Source organism: Sarcophilus harrisii, chromosome 4 (assembly GCF_902635505.1).
Source record: "Sarcophilus harrisii chromosome 4, mSarHar1.11, whole genome shotgun sequence".
In the NCBI taxonomy this organism is placed as follows: Eukaryota; Metazoa; Chordata; class Mammalia; order Dasyuromorphia; family Dasyuridae; genus Sarcophilus; species Sarcophilus harrisii.
In genome coordinates this window covers 404672095-404694617 of record NC_045429.1, presented here as the reverse complement: position 1 = coordinate 404694617, position 22523 = coordinate 404672095, and the positions used below count along the sequence as shown (strand labels likewise).

General features: G+C 33.5%; 1 protein-coding gene across 3 annotated transcripts; it reads right to left on the bottom strand.

Annotated features, from left to right (window-relative positions):
- Positions 1–717: 717 nt before the first annotated feature.
- LOC100917086 (pancreatic alpha-amylase) lies at positions 718–22263 on the bottom strand. Of its 3 annotated transcripts, none has more exons than XM_023503412.2 (11): positions 22190–22263; positions 12249–12462; positions 11069–11215; positions 8251–8448; positions 5888–6118; positions 5368–5501; positions 4504–4626; positions 4295–4394; positions 4044–4162; positions 3696–3821; positions 718–1414 (listed from the first exon to the last, which is right to left on the bottom strand). In XM_023503412.2, the coding sequence occupies exons 2-11, from the start codon at positions 12414–12416 to the stop codon at positions 1207–1209; spliced, it is 1554 nt and encodes a 517-aa protein (XP_023359180.1). In that variant the 5' UTR covers positions 12417–12462; positions 22190–22263; the 3' UTR covers positions 718–1206. The 3 variants fall into 3 exon arrangements, with proteins under 3 accessions (XP_023359180.1, XP_012404995.1, XP_031823035.1); XM_012549541.2 differs by lacking the exon at positions 22190–22263 and adding an exon at positions 14694–14819; XM_031967175.1 differs by lacking the exon at positions 22190–22263 and adding an exon at positions 13945–14000.
- Between the last annotated feature and the right edge of the window lie 260 nt (positions 22264–22523).

Here is a 22523-nt window from a genome sequence, read left to right as displayed (position 1 = left end):
CTAAATGTTGGAGGATCTATGGGAAAACAGATACATGAATGTATTATTGGCAAACCTGTGAATGAGCATAATCATAAATACAAAAGCTTCTAAATAGTCCATGTCCTTTGATCCAGTTATACCATTTCTAGACCTACATCCAAAAAAGAAAAAGATCCTTTAGATATAAAAATATTTAAAGTAATTTTTTTGTGGTGCTGGCAAAAAAGTTGGAAACTAAAGAATGTCTATCAATTCATGTCTTTCTACATCTTTTTGAAATCATCTATTATTTCTTATAACTCATTTTTTATACTCCATCATATACCACCACTCATTCAGCCATCTTTCAATTGAAATGTCATAGTTGAGGGATATATTTTGTGATATTTTTGACTATTCTTTACAATGTTCTGCTCAATTATGAGGCAGTTGGGTGTGACAATGGGTAGAGTTCTGGGATTAAAGTCAAGAAGGAATGAATTCCAAATTGACTTCACATAACTACTAATTGGGTGACTGCGCAAGTCATTTAATCTCTCTTTGTATCAGTTTCCTCATCTATAAAATGGAGATAATAATACCGTCTAAGTCAAAAGGCTCTTATAAGGATAAAATTTATAGTGTGCTTTGTAAATCTTAAGACATGGAGGGATAGTTATTAAATTTACATGAGTCAAATCTGGAAGTGACATCTAAAATATCACTGAAAGAAATAAGCAGAGGCTGAAAGAACACTTGGGAAAAATTCACATTGAGTAAGGATTTATTTGGATTAGATAACCTTTACAATTCTATTTGAGATTTGAGAAACAGATACACTGTTTCATCAAAAATAGAACCATTCTGCCTATTGATTGTTGTAATAATGTTCCTTTCTAGTGAAAATAGGAACAAATCTGATGTATTTTGCCCCACTAATGTAGTACATGAAATAAAACAAAATAGAATCCTATGTTTTTGAAATGCAAATTAAATAACATAGGATTCATAATAAACACCCAAGTATTTTTGTTATTCTTTCCATGTTGCTTTTACTTGAATCTAATACAGGACATAATCATTGCATTCTAATTATTACATTAAAATATGTTTTAAATGTCAAGATGTTAGGTTTATTTTGTAATATTTTTACATCATATAGTAGAAAATTTATTTATTTTTGATATCTAAGAAGAGAGGATTGACCAATATGGTATTTATTTTTGCTTATTGTTTCTGGAAATGCTATTTATCCAGTTTGATGTGTAATTTAGAATCCATGTGGATGGCAATAAATGGATCTTCAGCAGTGTTCTTAATATTGAAGTAAGCACGACCATCACCAGAAACATAGATTTTAATTCCTGTACATTGGTTATCAATTTTATCTCCAGAAATGACATCACAGTAGGTTCCAGCAGGAAGACCAGTTTGTAGAGTTACTGACAATTCCCTGTAAAACAAAAGGCAAATTACCATTATAAAACAAGAACAGGAAATGTGTTCTAAAAACAAACAAATGTGGCTACCCTAAATGATTATTATTAATATGTCCTATAAATGAATTTGGACAGTCTTCAAATGGACCCAAAAAATTTAAGGATAGGACAAGATTTCTTAGCCGGTGATGAATTTTTGAAGATGAAGATTTGAACAAGAGTGGAAACTTCACAAAACGTGTATCTATAAAAGGTTTTCATTACAATCTTTTTGATAAATGAGAACATTTCAAATCTATGCAATCTTCCATTCAGGAAAGATCTATAATTTAAATTTGATCATTTTTAGCTTTTTCCTTGAGGAAGTAAAAAATGTTTTGGATTGAAGGCTAAAAAAACAAGTCATTGGTGCTTCAATGATTGAGATCTAAAGTTACCCAATGAAATTGTACTTTGATGTCACTGGCCATGGAAGATATTAATTTGAAAGACAAAAAGCTACAATTTTTGACAAGGCAATTATAAACTTGGTTGAATTTTTCCTTCTGTAAGCAGACTAAGAGACTAAGTGTTGGAGGTAGAAAACTCAGTTCTTAGTATGGCAGGTTCATTGATATAGGTCTGTTAAAGGATCTAAAATGCTAAGGCATATCCAGTTAGCCACAATATCACAAAAACTTTATATACCCTTTGTAAATTGCTGCTGCCAACTTATTCACTCTTAACAAGAGTGTGAGAAATTGGAAGATCTTTTTACTTGGGTTATATTTCCCAAAATTTAAAAATTAACTAAAATATAGAACTTTCCAACTCTACCTGGTATTATCACAACTACTATACTAAGATTTCCTTTTTTGTCTCTCTTCATTCATTTCTTTTGATTTCCTCCTATTCTAATAAAAGAATGGTTGTGACATGTCAGTTATCAAAGTTACTATTAGCATGATGATGACGATGATGAGGATGATGATGATAATGATGACAACAATGCATCCTTGTTCCCTCAATATTTGTTACCTGTTCAACAAACCTGTTGTCTTCCTAAAAATGCATAACTGGAATATCACAAGGATCTTGAGTTACTTGTCAGCATTAGAAATAATTTTTCATTGAGAATAATAAATTAGAATTGGAAGGGTTTTTTGAAATCATTTAGTCAAACTTACTCAGTTTTTTTAAAAATGGATCAAAGAAGGTCAAAGACCAAAAAGAAAGATTTCATATATGTCAAAATACTTACGGAAGCACTTTTGTGATAGCAAAAAAACTGAAAACTTACATACACTGAGGAATAGCCATAAGAAATGGCATGTATGAGGAATTTTGAAAACCAGGAGAAACCTAATAAAGTTATATAGAGTGAGGAAATTATAAATTATATATTTATTGTAATTATTATAAACAATTATTATAATCATGTAAATTAAAAAATATTCTAAAAGCAAGACACACTATGAACAACTTTAACAAGCAATCTAAATGTGGGAAATAAAACACATTTCCCCCTTCTATGTAGAGAAGTGAGGAGCCACTGTATGTAATGCTGCATCTACAATCCAATATATTCACTTGTACTGGTCATTGATAGTTTTTTTTTCCCTTAATTATGTATTGTGATTTTTGTGGTGGTTGTTGTTGATAGGAGTGATGGCCCTACAGGATGGGAATATTAAGAAATGACTATGATATAAAAACAAGAGGGATCAATAAAGCTTATATCATAAAAATAGATAATTTCAAAAATTTAAGAACAAATATGAAGCTAAAACCTGTTAAAAATCATGGGAGTTCTTTTGATATATTTCAAGAACAAAGAGCAACAAAGCAGAATTTTGAAGATGGATAGTGATATCTTTTTTATTAATACTCCCTTTGTTGTTTTCAAATATGTGAAGTATATAGAAAGGCTAAAAGAGGGAATTCCTCCAAGTTAGAAATAATCTGAAGGACAACTAGATAACATAGTAGATATAGCACTAGCTCCAGACTCAGAAAGAGCTGAGTTTAAATTTGATCTCAGACACAACACTCACTAGCTGTGGGATCCTGGGCTAGTCTCTTAAGCCCAACTGCATTTAAAAAAAAAATTACTTAAGCATGTACTTCAAGAAGTCTTGATTTTAGAAAATTTTTTTCTCTCTCCCTTTCTATCATCTTTCCTTCTTTTTTCCTCTCTGTCTTTACTTGGGAGCACCTATTCTAATCCCTAGATAGTATTCTTCAGAATATCAATAAAAGCATCAGATCACTCAAGAATATATTTAAAAGAACTTTTAAAAATTCACTTCTACTTACCAGTCATCATTGTTAAATACGATGAATCCTCTATTCCCTCTACCAAAAGCTACCTGGTTATTTCCATTGTCCCACCAATTTGTAAAAGGCTGGCCATCAACTACATTACGGAAAATAACCATGTTCCTGTAAACAGAATATACAAAATATTAATAAATATATTTGATTTTAATATTCTTTCTTCTTTTGTGAGGATATATATGTGTGTGTCTCTGTGTGTATGTAAACAGTCGTATTTCAGAGCAGTTTTAAAATATTAAAGATTAATACTGCTTTAAAAATTTTGGGATACTTATATATTAGTTGTTAAAAGAATGTCATTGGGCTAGTACAACTTTGCTTTCCTACCTTATTTGACGCCATCGGTGTTCACAAACCCAGTCATTGCCACAAGTAGTATCTGGATTGACAGTTACTCGTTTAATCACTCCATTTTCATTGGGTGGTCCAACCCAATCATTAATATCCTTAATTTGTCAAAACATAGACATGAGTATCAGTGATTTCATTTCTTTTGTAATCAAATCTTTCTAATAACTTTTCCAATCACAAGATTCTTTATGTAGTAGTCACTTTCTAAATATTGAAATTAAAAATACCTTTCCATTTACAAAATATCTTGGCCACCTGAAGCTTGACATCACTCGTGTAAATCCATAAGGATGAGCAAGCATAAATCCAACTCCCATTTTGTACAATCTGGAAGTTATAAAGCATGGTTATCAATGAAAAGAAAAATAATTTGGAGAAATTTTTGGAGAAATTGGAAAAAATTTGGAGAAAAAAGGTAGAGAACTCTACCAACTACCTGGGGTCCCAGAAAGTGAGAATGGAAGATCCTCCAGCTCCATGACCCCTCTGATTATCATGATTATCCACAAAGACAAGGGCTCTGTTTGAAGGCATGAAGGCCCAGCCTTCTCCCCAATTCCTGCACAAAAAAATAAGGAGTGTTTTATTTAAGGATCACAGGTAGCTCTCCTGGTCCTCTTTCCCTGTAGGGTACTCTTTGAAATAAACAGAAAACTTAATCCAGAATATCCATAGTGTACTGGAAAGAGAACTAAACTGAGAATCAGAACAAGTGGGATCAAATTCTGAATTAACCATGTACTAACAATTTAACCTCCAATGAGTCACCTCACTACTATGGCCATTAATTTCCATATCAATAAAATTAGTTTGATTCCCCAAGCTTTCTTTCAGCTCTACTATTCTAGAGACAAATTGAAACCCTTTGAGTCCTATATATGTTAGATGCTCATGTAGTATTTATATATTCTGTGTGAGACTTTGTAAAATAAAAGGATACTTAAGAATCTATATTAAAGCAAAGGGTGTCACTTCTGAGGCTCCAACATGTTATTTTTGTACTACAGTGATTTTTAAATGTTCATATTCATGTGGTTTTAGTATATCATAATAATAAAAAGCAGACAAATAACGTTTCTTCCTATCATGACTGAATTAAAACCTAGTGATTCTGTCTGAAGGTTCCAAAAATACATGTTTTTGAATTGACATCTATTTGTAACAAAAATGCCTAATTGATATCAATGTAGAATTATCCCAATTAACAGTGGGAACAGGCAAATAAATGCCTAAAATTTGTTACACATTCAGGAAAAATTTCATTGAATAGTAGTCCAAAGGTACCCTCTTTTTCATTTACTTTAAATAAGCCATCTTTTCTCCACTCCACTTGCGTAGAACTGTGCCCAGTTTTGCACCATATTTGAATTCTGTAACCCGACCATTTCCAAAGTAGTCACTGCTTTTAATTGCCTCACCACCTAGATCAATTACCTGTTAGAAATAAGAAAAAGAATATGATTTTTCATAGAAACTCCAAAAATAATCATCATATTAGCATTTTATGCCAACAATTCTAGTGCTCTATGCTATTAAAACGTTCAAATTAATTTTGTTTTAAGAGATGACTTGAATTTTTTCATTCTGTAAGGATGCTATTTAAAAGCATCAAATTATCTAGGCAATTAATATTTTACCCTGTGAAAATGCTGACCCAATCTAGGACTGTATAATCAAGATTAGTTCATAATTGGGCCAGCCTATAGAAAACACATATTTAATAAAAATTATCATTTTTTTCACAATAAATAAAATCATTGCATGAATACGCTGTCACTCAACTTCTGTTCCCAGCTTTTACACACATTTTATATTAGTACCTCCTGGTAAATGAATGGTCTGGCTCCTTCAGGGAACCAGCTTGTGTTTAAGTTCTTCAGCTTATCCAGAAATGCCTTCATGTCTCCAGGCCACATATGTTTGGAAGCATCAATTCTGAATCCTGCCACACCAATGTCAATCAGGTGGTTCATATACTCAGCAATCTTGGAACGCACATAATCTTTCTCCAGGGCAAGATCGAGAAGCCCAACCAAACGACAATCTCTAACCTGTACAAACAAGGATAGATGTGATACATGGGCAGCAACATCTTTTGCCTCCAGATTTTGAAGTGCTCATTTTAAACACCTGAGGCACAATGTAAGCATTTTTGGCTAGAATAATCTTAAAATTACTAGCTTCTAGAAATTGCTAATTTTTCTTTAGTGTAAAAAGAGTCCTGACTCCGGATTAGAAGAACTAGGTTCAAATTCTGCTTCTGATTTGTATGATCTTGGGCAAGCTATTTCTCCTCCCTGGGCCTTAGTTGTCTCATTTATAATATGAGAAGGTTGAATTACATGGTCAAAGTAGTTCCTTCCAATTCTAGATCTTATGACCCTATAATTTCATGTGGACCTGGAGGCAGTTTGGTATTGTGGATAGCAATCAGGGTTTGAAATCAGGAAAAAAAAAAACCTGTTCAAATGCTACCTCTGAGCAAATCATATAACTTCTGTGTCCTTTAGGGAATTCCTCCAAAACATAGAGGGTTGCAATTCTTCTAGAGAGTTCCCTATACTAATGAAGTCCAACTCTTTCTTTACTTTCTTTGGGACAATCGGGGTTAAGTGACTGGCCCAGGTTCACATAGCTAGTAAATGTTTGAGGCTAACTCTGATCTCAGGTCCTCCTCACTTCAGGGCCAGTACTCTATCCACTGTGCCACCTAGATGCCCCCAATAAATATTTTTTAGCTTTTTATTTTCAAAATATATGTAAAGATAATTTTCAACATTCATCCTTGCCAAATCTTGTGTTCCAAATTTTTCTCCCTCTTTCCCCTCATCCCCTCCCCTAGATAGCAAGCAATTCAATATCAATTAAACATGTGTAATTCTTGTAAACATGTTTCCATATTTATCATGATGCATAAGAAAAATCAAAAAAGCAATCAAACAACAACAAAAAAAGATGAAAATGCTATGTTGTGATCCACATTCAGTCCCCATAATCCTCTTTCAGAATGCAGAATACTCTCTCCAACACAAGATCATTGGAACTGCCTGAATCACCTCATTTTTGAACATAGCCACATCTATCATAGTTAATGACCACGTAATCTTCTTGTTGCTGTGTACAATAGTGTCTTGGTTTTACTCACTTCACTTAGTATCAGTTCATGTAAGTCTCTCCAGGTCTTTCTGATATCATCCTGCACATCATTTCTTAGAGACAATAATAGTCCACAACATTTATATACTATAACTTATTCAGCCATTCCCCAACTGATGGGCATCATTCATTTTTCAGTTCCTTGCCATTACAAAAAGAACTGCTGCAAACATTTTTGCACATGTAGGTCCCTTTCCCTCTTCTATGATCAATCTCTTTGGGATACAGTCCCAGTAGAGACACTACTGGATCAAAAGATATGCACAGTTTGATAACCCTTTGGATATAGTTCTATCCAATAAATACTTTTTATGAATTTCTATATGTGAAGTATTATGTTACCAAAACACAACTGTCCTCAAGAAATTAATATTCTACTAGGGTAAATGAAACATGTACATATATAAGTACATGCAAATTTATTGGAGGAAGGGAGTGGGTTGGAAATACCCAAAACTGGAGGGACCAGATAATAACTTGTATAAGAGATAGTGCCTGAGCTAAATTTGGAAGGCAACTAGAAACCTCAAGATGTGGAATTAAGAAAGAGAGCATCTCAGACAAAGGCAGTGTTTGGAAAGAAAATGTCATGTACAGGGTACAGCAAACAGGTCAGTATGGCTGACCATAGAGTGGGTGAGGGTAAGGAATATGAATAAGTTTGTAATGATAGACTGGAGCCAAATGGGAAAGGGCTTTAAATGCCAAAAGAAAGATTTGTACTTGATCAGTAAGTAATAGGGAGCCACAGAGATGACTTAAATGAGTGACATAGTCAGACCTGTGATTTAGAAATATCAATTTGGGACCTAGAATATGGATTAATAATAGAGAGATGGGAAGCAGGAGGACCAAATAAGAGAGTAACACTATAATCCAGGAGATAAGGACATTGATATTCATGTACATAAACCATATAGGCAGTAAAGGATAGCTGGGAACATAGGATTATGCAAATCAGATAGGGCTGGTAACAAAAATTGGGTTCAGATAAATCATATATGGCTAATTACCACTAAAAATTTACCTGATAAATATCATTGTAGTTTTCAACGTCCCCACTATAGCTTTTACATTTGCCATCATTAAAATCCCAGGCAGAATATGGAACATCAGGAAAGTCTCTTAATCCAGGATTGAAGTAACTTCCACAGGTGCTACTTGTTCCAGAACTCACACCATTCCCACACATATGATTCACTACAGCATCCACATAAATGCGCACCTGCAAAAAGCAAGGTTCGTGTTTGAAGCTTGACAAACAGAATGTCACTGAAATGACTTGAACTCTCATTTTCTGAGTCAGTGTGCTGCACTCCTTCTACTTTGGGATACTAGCTATTTTTCTTCCTTATTTAATGAATTATAATGAATGTTAATGCAATTTGACAACATCTATTTCACTTAATTTATAAATCTGTCTTCCTGGTCTCATATAATTAAGCCATGAAACTCTGTCTTTGGTCTCTGCACCTTAAATAAATCAGACTAGTCCTAAAAACCAATGGTCACTAATTGTATATAAATAGGGTGTGAATTATTCAAGGGTAAAGTAAATAGAACTAAAAAGAGAATATATGCAATGACTATAAAGGTACAAATAAAGGTATAAACACAAAGGACACTTCTGAAGCAAAGCTAGAGACTGACAAATTGTAATGACCAATCTTAACCTATGAAAGGTGCTTTAGGCATTCCACTAGAGGCACTGTATCAGATGGTTTTGCTTAGCAATATTTTATTTTATTTTATTATAACAAAGGGGAAGAGAGGGATGCACAGTCTCCCTACCTTATGCGCTCACAAGAGTAACAACTTGTATTTGTATTAGGCATAATAGTTAGTACCATTTGATCCTTTCAAACCCCCTGTGAAGCAAGCAGGGTAAACAGTATTATCCTTATTTTATAGACAAGGAAACTAAATCCCAGGGAGGATAAGTGATCTGTTCAATATCATTTAGTTAGAAGATAACAGGGTTTAAGAACAAATCTGATTATAAGTCTATTATACTATGTTGTCTCTTGTAAAAGATCCACATTGAACCCAAAAGAATCAAGCAAACAGGAAATATATAACTAAATAAAACTAATAGGACAATAGTAATTATACCAAGCTAACAATTATATAGCACTTATTATGTCCCAAACATTGTGCTAAGCCCTTTACAATTTATTCTCTCATTGGATTCTCACAACAAACCCAAGAGGTAGATGTTATTATTAGTCCCATTTTATAGATGAGAAAACTGAGGCAGACAGGTAAGTGATTAGTTCAGGGTTACAAAACTAGTAATTGTTTGAAGCCAGATTTTGATGCAAGTTTCTCTGACTCCAGGTCCAGGTCCAGCCACCAGCTGTCAAGAAGATGACAGGTACTACTAGTAAGCTTGACAGGACGCATGATTTCTTTTAGCAGCAGAATTTTGAACATTTATTTAGGCAATGAACCTAACTTAATATATTCTTCTTCCTTCCAGTTATAACATAACAAATACTACTGCAGGGTACACTTCAAGGCAAGACACTGAAAATGCAAACAAAAAACCAACCAATTCTAATTTTAAGCTAATAATCACCTTTTCTCAAAGTTACTACCTTATTCCCAGAACTATTTCCCAAGAGAACAGATTAAATATATTTTGATTGTCTTGGGTGAGAATATCCTTATACCCACACACAACCAATCTATCCATTTTGGTCAATTTAAAAAAGTCAGTTAATTCATTTAATCAGTTTAGCTAAACTGACTAAATTGATTATGAGTAAGTGTATTTGCTATCCATTGGAGAGACTCACTCTAAGAGACTCTTTAAAATATTATAAATATGTATATATGTAATATAAATTTATAATAGCCTATCAAAATGTCTATCAACAGATTGGTTAGAAGAGTAAAAGGTTTCTAAGTAGAAAGACTTAAAGTATAACTCTAAAAAGGACTGATGAACAACATCTAGTTTTGATTTAGAATAGGGAAGGGTAGTTTTTGAAATTATTCATTTTTCCAAGTTTAATTAATGTTTTTTTCCTCAGTAAGACACAGGCCAAATCTACTATCTAGGTTTCTTTGACTTACATTCTCTCTGGTAAATAAATGAATTCCAAAAAATGATAGCTACTAACTGAATTGGAAAGAGAGAGAAAGAGAAAGAGAAGAGAGGGAAAAGAGGAGGAAGAGGAGAAGGAAAAGAGAAGGAGAAGGAAAAGGAGGAGGAGAGAGAGAGAGAGGAGAGAGACAGGGAGAGAGACAGAGAAAGAAGAAAGAGAGAAGAGAAAGAAACAGGGACAGAGAGAGAAGAGAGAGACAGACGGAGAGACAGAGACAAAGAGAGAGGGAGGAGAGAGAGAGCGAGACAGAGAGACAGAGACAGAGACGGACAGAGAGAGAGTTAGTTTTTACTGGGTGGAAGAGTTACAAGACAGAATAAGAGTTGTACAGGGACTGAAAGACATAGATGTTCAAATCTGTTCTGCTAGAGGAAATCTCCAATAGCATGAGATCACAGGGACATCAAAATATTCAAAATTTAGATGGAGGGAGCATGAGTGGAAAAAGGAAAGTTAACAATGTAATCTCTTGAACCATGGAATAAGGGTTCTTTATTTTTGTTGGTCATTGATCCTGTAAATGATGAAACCAATGACCCTTTCTCTGAATGACATTTTAAAGAACCAAAGGAAATTCTAAATTTCAGTTAGAGTTTGGTGAAAATAAAGATGCAATTTTATGATATCCAAGTTCATGGACCCCATGAAATTAATCAAGAGACCTTTTGGGTATTTGTGGGCCCCAGAATAAAAACCCTTGATTTAAAGAACCACTTAAAGTAGTTATCCACTTACTCCAACATTGTTGCATCTTGTCACCATGTCTCTGAATTCATCTTCATTTCCAGACCGTGTGCATATCTTGTAGCTAACTGGCTGGTATCTTTCCCACCAAGGTCTTGAAGGATTATTGATCACTACATTCTCATTTGGAGGTGAAATCTACATTTTAGGAAGAGTAAAGGATTAGTAACACATAGATCATATTTTGTGTTATATTTATAAATGTTTCAAAATCCACTGACATAATGAATTGTCATATAGTATTAGATTTTAACAAGAGTTTATTTAGATAGAAACCCTTATTTTCATAGCATTATAACTGTCCTTGAAAGGTCCTTTTACATTCATTAACTTGTAGAATCATAGATTTAGAAAAGTCATAATATATAATCACCCACAGATAAGAAACCTGAAACACAAAACTTCAAACGGACTTGACCAAGCTTACAAAGACAGTAAGTAGCAGAAGAAAGATTTAAACTCAGATCCTTTAACACTTGGTCCAGTGCTTTTAGAGTAGCTAGTTGGCATAGTAGATAAAGCACTGGACTTGAAGTCAGGAAAACTCATCTCCCTGAGTTCAAATATGGCCTCAGATACTTATAAGCTATATGACCTTGGTCAAATCACTTAACTCTGCCTCAGTAAAAAGACCTAAAAAAAGGAAATAGTAAACTACTCCAATATCTTTGTTTCCCCCCAAAAAAATTGGGGTGATAAAGAGTCAGACATGACAGAACAACAACTATCAGTGAATTTGCCTCTGTACAACATTGCTTTTTAAAATGGTAATTAATAATGATAGGTAGCATTTATAAATAATTTATAAAGTTTGCAAATCACTTCACAAATATTAATTCATATTTATTATTACAACAATCCCAGATAATAGGTAATAATAAAAGCTGCTGTTATTATCCCCATTCTACAGATGAGGGAACTGAGGCACACAGAGGTTAAAGGATTTGCCCATAATCACACACCTAATGTCTGAGATGTATTTGAACTCAGGACTTCATGATTTCAGGTCCCAGGCTCTATACACTACACTGCCTACTTCTTACAACTACAGGGATACCTCAAGATCTTCTGGTCCAACCCCTTCATTTTATTCTCTTTTTTACAATCATAAATTAAAGTTATTTGTTGTGCCTAGAACATGAATATCAAATAAATTTTGAAGTGTACATACCTGAACACCCCCGAAGCCATTGGGAGCTAGGTAACGCTCACATTCGAGAGCAATGTCATCCCAGCGCCATTCAAATAAGTGGACAATAGATGTTCGACCAGGTACGGTATGGGGGTTGTACTGTGCCCAGCAGACCCCAAGGACTGAAAGCAACAGCAAGAGCCTCATTTTGCTTTGAAGTAGTTAGTACTCTTTTCAGCAACCATTTATACTCCTATAAGAGACAAACTAGCAAATATTAATTTGAATGGAGAGTTCTTGGAACACAGACTTATTTGTATTCTGAAAAAGATTACAAGTAATGCAAAATTCAACAGGTGAAAATAGTCTGTAAAATTTCCCAGGACCATAACCACAAATAACCTTTTAGGACTTAATGTTTGTCTTATTCAGAGAATATTAGACATACCAAGCATCTGGAACTTTAATTTATACTGACAATATTGACCCATCTGTTATTTAATTTGGATCAGACTTTATTTTTAAGATCTTTCATTCACAAAAGAAAAATAACAGTTAATGCCAATTGAGAATATTACATACTAATTAATAAATGCTGAAGCATGATCCTTCTTTCGAGAAAATAAACTATTCAATCTTGTATTCTTTTGCAAAAAAAAAAAAAAAAAACACTCTTATTTAATGTTTTTCATCCAAATCTAATATTTTCCCAGAATTGAACATACATGAATTGAATGAAAAGATCATACTCTTTCCAATTTCAAAATTCTAACACAGATATCTATGAAGTAGTTTCTTTTAATTTTCTTAGAACAAACCTTAAAAGTCATATGACCATCTAATTCAATCTCTACCTGTAAAATACTGTTTTTGTTGTAGGATTTCATGAAAAACTGTCTAAAAGTTTAATCATATAAATGAAGTGGTTGAATAGATATGAATGGATAATTCTAAAAAGACAAATTGAAAACTATTAACATGCACATAAAAGATTTTCCCATATAACTAATAAGACAAACATGAATCAAAATGAATCTAAGGTTTCGACATCACATCCAACCAACTGGCCAAGAAGACAAATTATGGAAATCAATGAGGAAAGGGCTGCCTAAAGATAGGCACATAATACACTGTTTTATGGAACTATGAATTGATCCAACTATTCCAAAAAGACTAACTTTTTAAAAAATATAACTAGGACATCCATAATCTTTGTCCCAAACATTCTGACTGCTGGATATACATACGCCATAGGAAAGTCAAAGCTCTGGCTTCATTACTAATAAGTATCTTGTCCTTAGTCAAGTTACCATCTCTCCGATTCCAAGGAGAAGGATACTTATTTGAAACCACTGATAATATTCTACACATCTCACATAATTGTTGGGAGGAAAGTATTTAACTTAATGGCATTTTATAATTGGAGTAGAATATTACCATCTTATCATTTAAAGGAAATGATATTGTGATAATGAGGTATCCTTGGTAACCATTGGGTACAATTTTTTCTTAATTAACAGGTGAGGAAACTAAGACCCTGAGTAGTAGTCATTTGTCAGAAATCACACTCCTACTAAGGAGCAAAATCAAGATTCAAATCCAAGCTTTCTGACTTCAAATTCAAGATTTTTTCTACATTCCTACATAACCTCCCAAATTATTTGGGTTTGGTATTGAATGGTTCCAATTGCATTTGGCAAGACTCAAAAAAGCAATTTCAGAGAATGGCACTTACCTAGGATCATAAGAAATGTCTTAATAAGTCATCAAACTGAGATCTTCTTGTCTCCAAGACCCACAACCTCCAGAGGATATGAAATGTTAAGGCATTTCAAACCTAACTTTTTAAACTATGCACCTATCAATGAGAGTCTGATGATGGGGAAATTGCTTGACTTGGGAGGTTCTGAACTACCATACTAAAAGCCAGTCCAATGTTGTTGGATCAACAAGTGAAGAATAAAAATCACATTTCAGTAACATGATTTGGGTACCCTAGAGAGCTCATTATAATTGTTTTACTTATAAAATTAGTGTTTTATTTTACTCTTTTAACAATCCAGCCATACATTTTTTTCTTGTTCGCTTTCTTTTTTCTAATCCTCACTACTGAGTAAAAGATTTGCTAGGTGTAAAGGATTTTCACAGTGCAAAATACTTTACAATTATTATTTGATCTTTATAATAGTCCTGTGAGAGAGATGTCATTATCATTGCTACTTATAGATGAGGAAAGAGCAGAGAAAGCTTAAGTGAATTGTTCAGTATTACATAGCTGGTGTTAGAGACAGACTTTGAACTTAGATCTCAGGGACTCCAAGTCCAATGCTCTATCCATCTTCACTACTCCATCTCCCAACCTCTACACATTTTTTCCTAAAATAGCATATACTAAACCTATCCTTGTATTTCCGCAAGCCCATAATTTCATCAAACTTTGCACTTATAAATATTTCTAAATTTGCAGCAATCTCTAAAACCTACTTGTTTAAGAGGAAGGAGAAAGAAGGAGGCTGGCAGGTAGCCCTTGAATCAAAACTCTCTTCTTTAATATTTCCATTCTTCAGTGTTTGATAAACCACAATAAGTTTTTGAAACCATTAAGCTATTGTCTCCTTTGCTAGAATAGAAAAAAAGGAACATTAAAGGCCATTTATGTCCAACCCCATAGTTTCTAGATGAAATGAGAGCAGTAAGAGGTAGGACTGCACCACAGTATTTATCATCTTCCCTCTAAATCAAGTATCCCTCTCATTTTTAACTGTCATGGACTTTTTAATAAAGGAGTGTCACTCTCTAATGTGTCCTTAAATAAGGAAGATAAAGACAGTCCAGCTGGTGGGTCTGATGTTTTTAGATAAGGATACCGAAATGCCAGAGTTTAACTGACTTGCCCAAGATAACAGAGTCAAAAAATGGCAGAGTCAAAATTCACACCAAGTTCTTCTGACTCCAAATCCAGGGACAAATTCAATCACAAAATGCTGTGTTGATGAAAAGAAAAGATGAACTCTTTTTTTAAAAATTTAAAAAATTGAATAGAGTGGCAAAGGATTTCATTTTGGCGGTTGGGGGTGAGTTGAAACCAATAAAATTCAGTAACCTTAAAGAATTTGAAATTTCATTCTAATAAAACAGTACTGATGATGATGATAGCTAGCATCCTTTAAGACTGGCAAAATATATGTTATTTCATTTGATCCTCACAATTGTGTGAAGCAAGTACTCATTATCCTCATTTTACAAATTAGAAAAATGAATTTGTTAGAAGTTAAATGACTTTTCCAGTGTTACAGTGTATGTGTATAAGTAAGTCATCAAATTCAACTTCTTGTCTCTAAGATCTGAAAGCTCTGGGGGCAGAGAAATGGTAAGGCATTTCAAACTTATTTATTACTAAACATGTAGAACATAGTTGACATATACTGTTGACATATACTGGTAACTCCTACCACATGGGAACCTGAGAATCTGAAGACAGAGAATTGCTTGAGTTTGAGTTCTGAACTGACCCTCAAACCAATCCACTGTTTGCTCCAGGTCCAGATATCAATGTGGTGATCCCCCAAGAGCATAGAGTCTCCAGGCTGTCTAAGGAGAAGCACACAAGTATCATGAAAAAACAAATAAAGATCAAAACTCTCCTTATATTAGGATGTGGCTGGTGAATGGCTGCTACAACTCTGGCCGCTCTCACACACATAAATGAATAAATACTTATTGCCATGCACACACATATACAGAGAGTATACAGAACACTGTAAGCTCTTACAAGGTCCTAAAATAAAGTTTAAGTAAAAAGAGATCTCTGTTCAGAATGCTTACTGTTCCAAACCATTTGGTTCCTATAATATGCCCCACTCAAAAGCAGTAATCCTAAACTAACAAATGTGTCCCATAAGCTTTAGTTTGCTTTTCTGAAATCCCTTCCCACTTTTCTTATAAATTGCAATGTTGGATTCTGTTGCACCTGGATAAGGTGCAATTCAACACAGGTTGCCCCAGGACCAACCTGGCTGTTGCAGATCAGAAATAGTTCCCAGAGCAACTGAATCAGTACAGCAGTAGCAGTTTCCAGTATTTTCAGTGTATAGATGTTAAAGACTACTTAAAAGGTTAGGATGGGTCTGTCATACTTGGGTGAGCAAGAGCAGAGAAGAGAAATAGAGCAAGTCTATTTCTGCTCCATCCCATCTCTATCCTCCCCAATGCCTCATCAAACCAAGGGCATTCATTAGGAGCCACTGAATCAACAGCAGCAGAAACTGCTTCCAGAGCTTTCAGCTCACAGACAGTAATGGGATTAAACAACTAATCAGAAGGAAATTTTGGGAGTCTCTTTACTAACACTAAGGTTAACGCTGAGGTAGGACTCAATTGCCTTCCCCATAATCACATCCAGGTTGCATCCCTGAGTGAGGAGGAGCACTAGCATACTAGCATACTAGCAATAGGAAGAAAAGGGGATAAGAGAGAAGGGGGAGAGGCTGATAAAAAAGAGGAAATTAGTAACTATGGGGAAAAAATTAATATAAGTTTCTGTTAAAGGCTTTATTTCTTAAACATAAAGAAAACAATAAAATTATAATAAAAGCCATTCCCCAATTGATAAATGATCAAAAGGTATGAAGGAGTTTTCAGCTGAAATAGTCAACATTATTGGAAAATGCTCACTATTGACTAGAGAAAAGCAAATTAAAACAATTCTGAAGTACTACCTCAGAACTATTAGATTGGCTAAAAAGACGTTAAAGGAAAATGACAGAAGTTGAAGGGAATTTGGGATGGAGGGAAGAAGACAATAATATAGTCTTGGTGGAGTTGTGAACTGATTCAACCATTCAGTAGAGCAATTTGGAACTATTCCCCAGAAGCTATGAAAACCTGTATACTCTTTTGATCTAGCAATACCACTACTAGGTCTATATGCCAAAAGAGATTTTAAAAATAAAACAAAAAGGAAAAGGACTCATATATACAAAAATATCTGTAATCCCTCTTATCTGGGAGCAAAAATACTGAAAATTAAGTGGATGCTCATTAATTGGGGAATGATTGAATAAACTGAGGTATATGATAATGATGGAATACTGTTGTGCTATAAGAAATGATGAACAGAATGCTCTCAGAAAAAATAGGAAAACTTCCCATGAGATGATGCAAAGTGAAATGTACTATTTAGAAAGTAACAGCAATATTGTAATATGATCAGCTGTGAATAACCTAGCATTTCTCAGCAATATAATGCATTATTCAAGATAACTCTGAAGGACTTATGATGAAAAATATTGAACATATCCAGAGAAAGAATTGATACAGGTTAAAGTATACTTTAAAAAATACACAATATTTTATTTGCTCATGTTTTAAATTTTATTTACCAGGATAACTCTAACCTCACTTAATTACAAGATAACACAGAGGTATAAAGGAAACATTACACAGCCATTGTTTAACAAGTTTTCAGCCAGAGGTATTCCTTTAGGCAAAGAAATTTCTTTTCCAATATGGAAATAGTCTTTTTCATTACTCTTGGACCCAAGCTTAGGGCCTTATGTCAATACATGTCCATTGCTCAAAGTGAAATATAAACATTTTCGAAGCAAATCATTCTTTTACTATAGCTGCCTTTGATTTTTCACGCATCTGAACATACTCTTCCCATTTACATTATCAAAGAAATTTGGAAAAGCAAAAATCATTAGTGTAATACTTTTGCAAAATATCTTAAAGAACTCATTTATTTGCTGATGGAATTATTGAACAGATAATTACAAAATCAATTATTAAAGATAGCTCATAAAGTATCTATCATCCAATCACTTTTTCATCATAAATTGAAGATATTTTCCAGTGAAACCACATCTTTAGCTTTCCCTCATACAATAAACAGATATTAAGATTCTTAAATATTTTAAATACTAGAGAACCATTTCTTTTTATATCAAATGACTTCCTATATTTGTCTAATAAAACATGATCTTCTCTCATATTTTCTTAAAATCCTTCCAGGTGGTATATGTGGGTATTTGTGCAGTGCATGGGTCACAATGAACTTATACATTTCTAAATTTGCCCAATACTCTCGAGGACCGAGGATTTTTTGTTTTGCTTTGTTTTGTTTTTTGGTGTATGTTTTCTTTCACAACATAACTATTATGAAAATGTTTTGCATAACTACACATATATAACCTATATTAAATTTCTTGCCTTTTCAGTGTGGTTAGGGGAATTAGGAGGGAAGAAAGGAAAAAATCTGGAACTCAAAGTTTTAAAAACAAATGTTAAGACAAGGAACTGGAAATTGAGTAGATGCCCATCAGTTGGAGAATGACTAAACAAGTTATGGTATGTAAATGTTACAAAATATTATTGTTCTATAAGAAACTATCAGCAGGATGATTTCACAAAGGCCTGGATAGACTTGCACAGATTGATGCTAATTGAAATGAGTAAAAACAGACTTATATGACATTCAACTTTGATGGACATGGATCTTTTCAGCAGTGAGGTGATTTAGGTCAATTTCAACAGACTTATGATGAAGAGAGCTACCTGCACCCAGAGAGAGAAATGTGGGGACTGAATGTGGATCACAACATATTATTTTCAACTTTTTGTGGTTGTTTTCTTGTTTTTCTCATTTTTTTTTTCGTTTTGATCTGATTTTTGTTGTTATTATTCAGCATGCAAAATGTGGAAATATGTTTAGAAGAATTACATGTTTAATCTATATTGGATTGTTTGTTGTTTAGGGCTTGGGGGTACTGAGGGAGAAAAATTTGGAACACGAGGGTGAATGTTGAAAATTATCTGTGCATTTGTTTTTAAAATAAAAGGCTATTATTAAAAATGCAAAATTAAAAAAAATTCTAGAAAAAAACAAATGTGAAAAATTGTTTTTACATATAACTAGGGAAAAATAAAATACTAAATACATTTAATCAGAAACTTTAAGAAGACAGACTTGATTCTACTCTCCTATAGACAAAACTAAATATTTGTTAAGTGGGCAATAGAAAGAAAGATTCCTCCACCATGATTACCACTTTGGGTATTTAGCAGAGTGAGCTAAATCAGTAGTTGTCAATTATTTTGTACATATACCCTAAACAGTAAAAATATACACCCCTGATATCTGTGTATTTATTTCTTAATGATATGTACTTATTATTATTCCAATGTATTATTTACCTTTCATACCATATATGAAACTAGAAATGTAAAAGAATGAGATAACATGCAATAATATAAGAAATATATTAATAGTTTTACATAAACCAGTTTTTATTTTAATGAGAATAATAAAATCATTTAAAAATAAATTATGAGTTGGAATAGTTTATTGTATATATAAAACATTTGTTAATATACTAAAGACAGCATTTTGTGTTTCATGTGGCTAAGCTTGGAAGAAGGCAGGAAGAGGAAATGGAGAAAAGAAAATATAACATCCTTTTTATAAATAGCATTTTATTTTTCCAAATATACATACATAAAAGATAGTTTTCAACATTCACTTTTGTAAAACTTTGTGTTCTAAATTTTTCTTCCTCCCTCTTTTATGCCCTTTCTATTCAAAATAGCAAGCAATCTGAGATGGTAAATATGCACAATCCTTTTAAACATATTTCCAGAAAATATAATATTCTAACCTGAAGAATCTAATATTTGTTCATTATAGAGCAAAATTGCAGTCACCTAGGACTTTATTAGAGCAGTTTAAAAGGTATTAAGTTACTGAAATAGAAAAAAAGTATATCTAAGTCAAACTAGACAACACAATGCACAAATCATTCAACTTGGAAACATATCTAAATTCAAATCCTTCTGCAGGTATTTACTATCTATATGCCTATATGCCTAAAATGAGAACGATAATAGCATTTACATCAAAAATTGTGAGGATCAAATGAGCTAGCATAAGTTACTTATTACTATAAATAAACAACATTAAAGGAAGACTCCAGTGTCAATTAAGGGTTGATCTATATGTGTGGCTTTTGTGTGCTTGTGTGTATGTGTATGAGAGAAAGAATTTATTCATGCACAAAATACATAAGATTATAAAGAAAACTAATGATATTGAAATAGTTATCAAAATATTTTAAAAGAATTCATGGACCCCAAAAGAAGCAGCTTAACATAATAAATGGTATTAATTCAGCCTTTTCCTTCATCTTCCTTAGTAAATCAGTTCTAGTTTTCTTCTAAGCTAATAAAAGAATAAAAAAAGTGATCCTTTCTTAGAAGAGCAAAGAAAAAGTCACCAAGGTAACACAATATGCTTCTGAGAAACTTAATATTGTACAGCCCTATTCTTACCCCTCTGCCCCAGGATTATACATTTAGAATAGATGGACTCACTTTCTCAGCATAGAAATGTCAGTTCTTGAACATGGTGCTTCTAACTTCCTCCATGCCCCAGCTTGGCTCTGCCTTAAGTGAGAGTCAATCACAAAAATCTTTTTGTTTTACCAAGGAAGTGCTCATCATTGGGCTGGAAAGTGATAGGCTGTCCAATTCTACCTTTTGTCTAGGTGAATGCTGGACAAAATTATTTAAAAAAAAAATCAAAACCAATGAATAGAGAAGCAATAAACTTAATTGCTCCTCATTATAGACTTTCTTAATTAGGTAATGCTTCTTACCATCCCTTTTTCCTGTTATTGTTAGATTTTCCTGTATTCATTTAAAAAAAAAAGAGCCAGTGCATTTCATTAAGATCATAGCTTAAATTCAAAGTCTAATCTAACACTCTCATTTTACAAATGGTGATTTGCCCAAAGTCACACAAATAATAGTGCCAGAGGCAGGATATGAATCCTGTTCAGTGTTACAAGGCTAGCACTTCCTCAATTATATCAACCTATATCTCTCCAATTCAACAAGTATTAATTGAGAGCTCTTACTATGTGCTAGACACTCTGCTAGATGTTCAGAGTATGAAGACAAAAACTGAAACAAAACCTATCCTCAAGGAGCTTATTTTCAAATTAAATCATTAAACCACCCATCAACAAATATTTATTATTATCTGCTTTGTTCCAGGTACTATGCTAGGCAATATGACACAATATAAAAAGGAAAATGCCCCCTGCGCCTTAAGGAGCTTTCAAACTAATCACAGGATACAACATGATCCTATTCTACTTTATAAAAACTTTTTGATACTGTATATACTGAGTGCTATTAAAGCTGGCAAAACGCTTCACATAAATTATTTCATTTGAGTCCTACAACAATCTTGTGAGGTGAGGTAGGTACTGCAGAGCTTATCAACTCCATTTTACAGATGAGAAAACAAAAGTTCAGACAGTTGAAAAGACCTATTCATTCAAGCCCAGACCTTCATCCACTCTGGGAGGGAACATGGAAGTAACTCTTACCACCACCACCACCAAAAAAAAAAAAAAAGTTATATAAATCTTCAATGCCATGGAAAAGCTTCTAAACAAAGACAACATTAACTCCAACAGAAAAGCTGAACATCTACACCAGACTGTCTTCCCATTCCCTGGCTAGAAATTTTATATTAACTATTGAACCACCTAGCTATTCCTATAGAAAAATTTTTGGAATTAGATTTTGTTTCATTAAATTATAAATTTAGCCTGTTATTTCCTAAAGAACTGGAAGAAAACATTGCAACATTACGGTGACTCACTGTATGCAGAGTTGTAAAGACTCTTGATTCCCTGCACGTATTTCCCACAGCAAAGTCAGAGGTCCCAAGCATGACCAGGGACTTTACAAACAGCAGTAGGCAGCTTTCTGTTTGTGCTCCTGAACTTCAACACGAATACTTAGCTGTCAACAAGCCTGAAACCAATTTCAAAACACTGAACTGCATCAAATTACATACGCAGAACAATTTATTTCAACAGAAAAGAATCTATACACACTGGACATTTAAACAACGGGAACAACTTGCCCTATTTCTCCTTTAAAGCAGAGATCCTTCGGGTTCGTAACCTCACCTGCTAATTCAGGAGACAACACTCTTCAATTGCTTGTCACCCAGCCTATCTTCCTCCGCTGTGTAGTAGGGACTGCCCAGTACCTAAAAATGAACAGCTCTTTCAGCCTGCCCAAAAGAATCCCTTCCCTTCCTCCATGTCTTAAAGGACCAGTAATCTAAAGTAATAAACGGGGGTCAGTAGTCAGATGGCTGGAAGGCAAAGCCTTCTGAGAGAACATACAAGCTAAATACATATGAGGATGTTTGAATAGACAGAAATAGGGACAGATAAAAACAGAGGAAAGAGAGAGAAAAATACTGAAAGAGAGAAACAGAGACACATATACAAACAA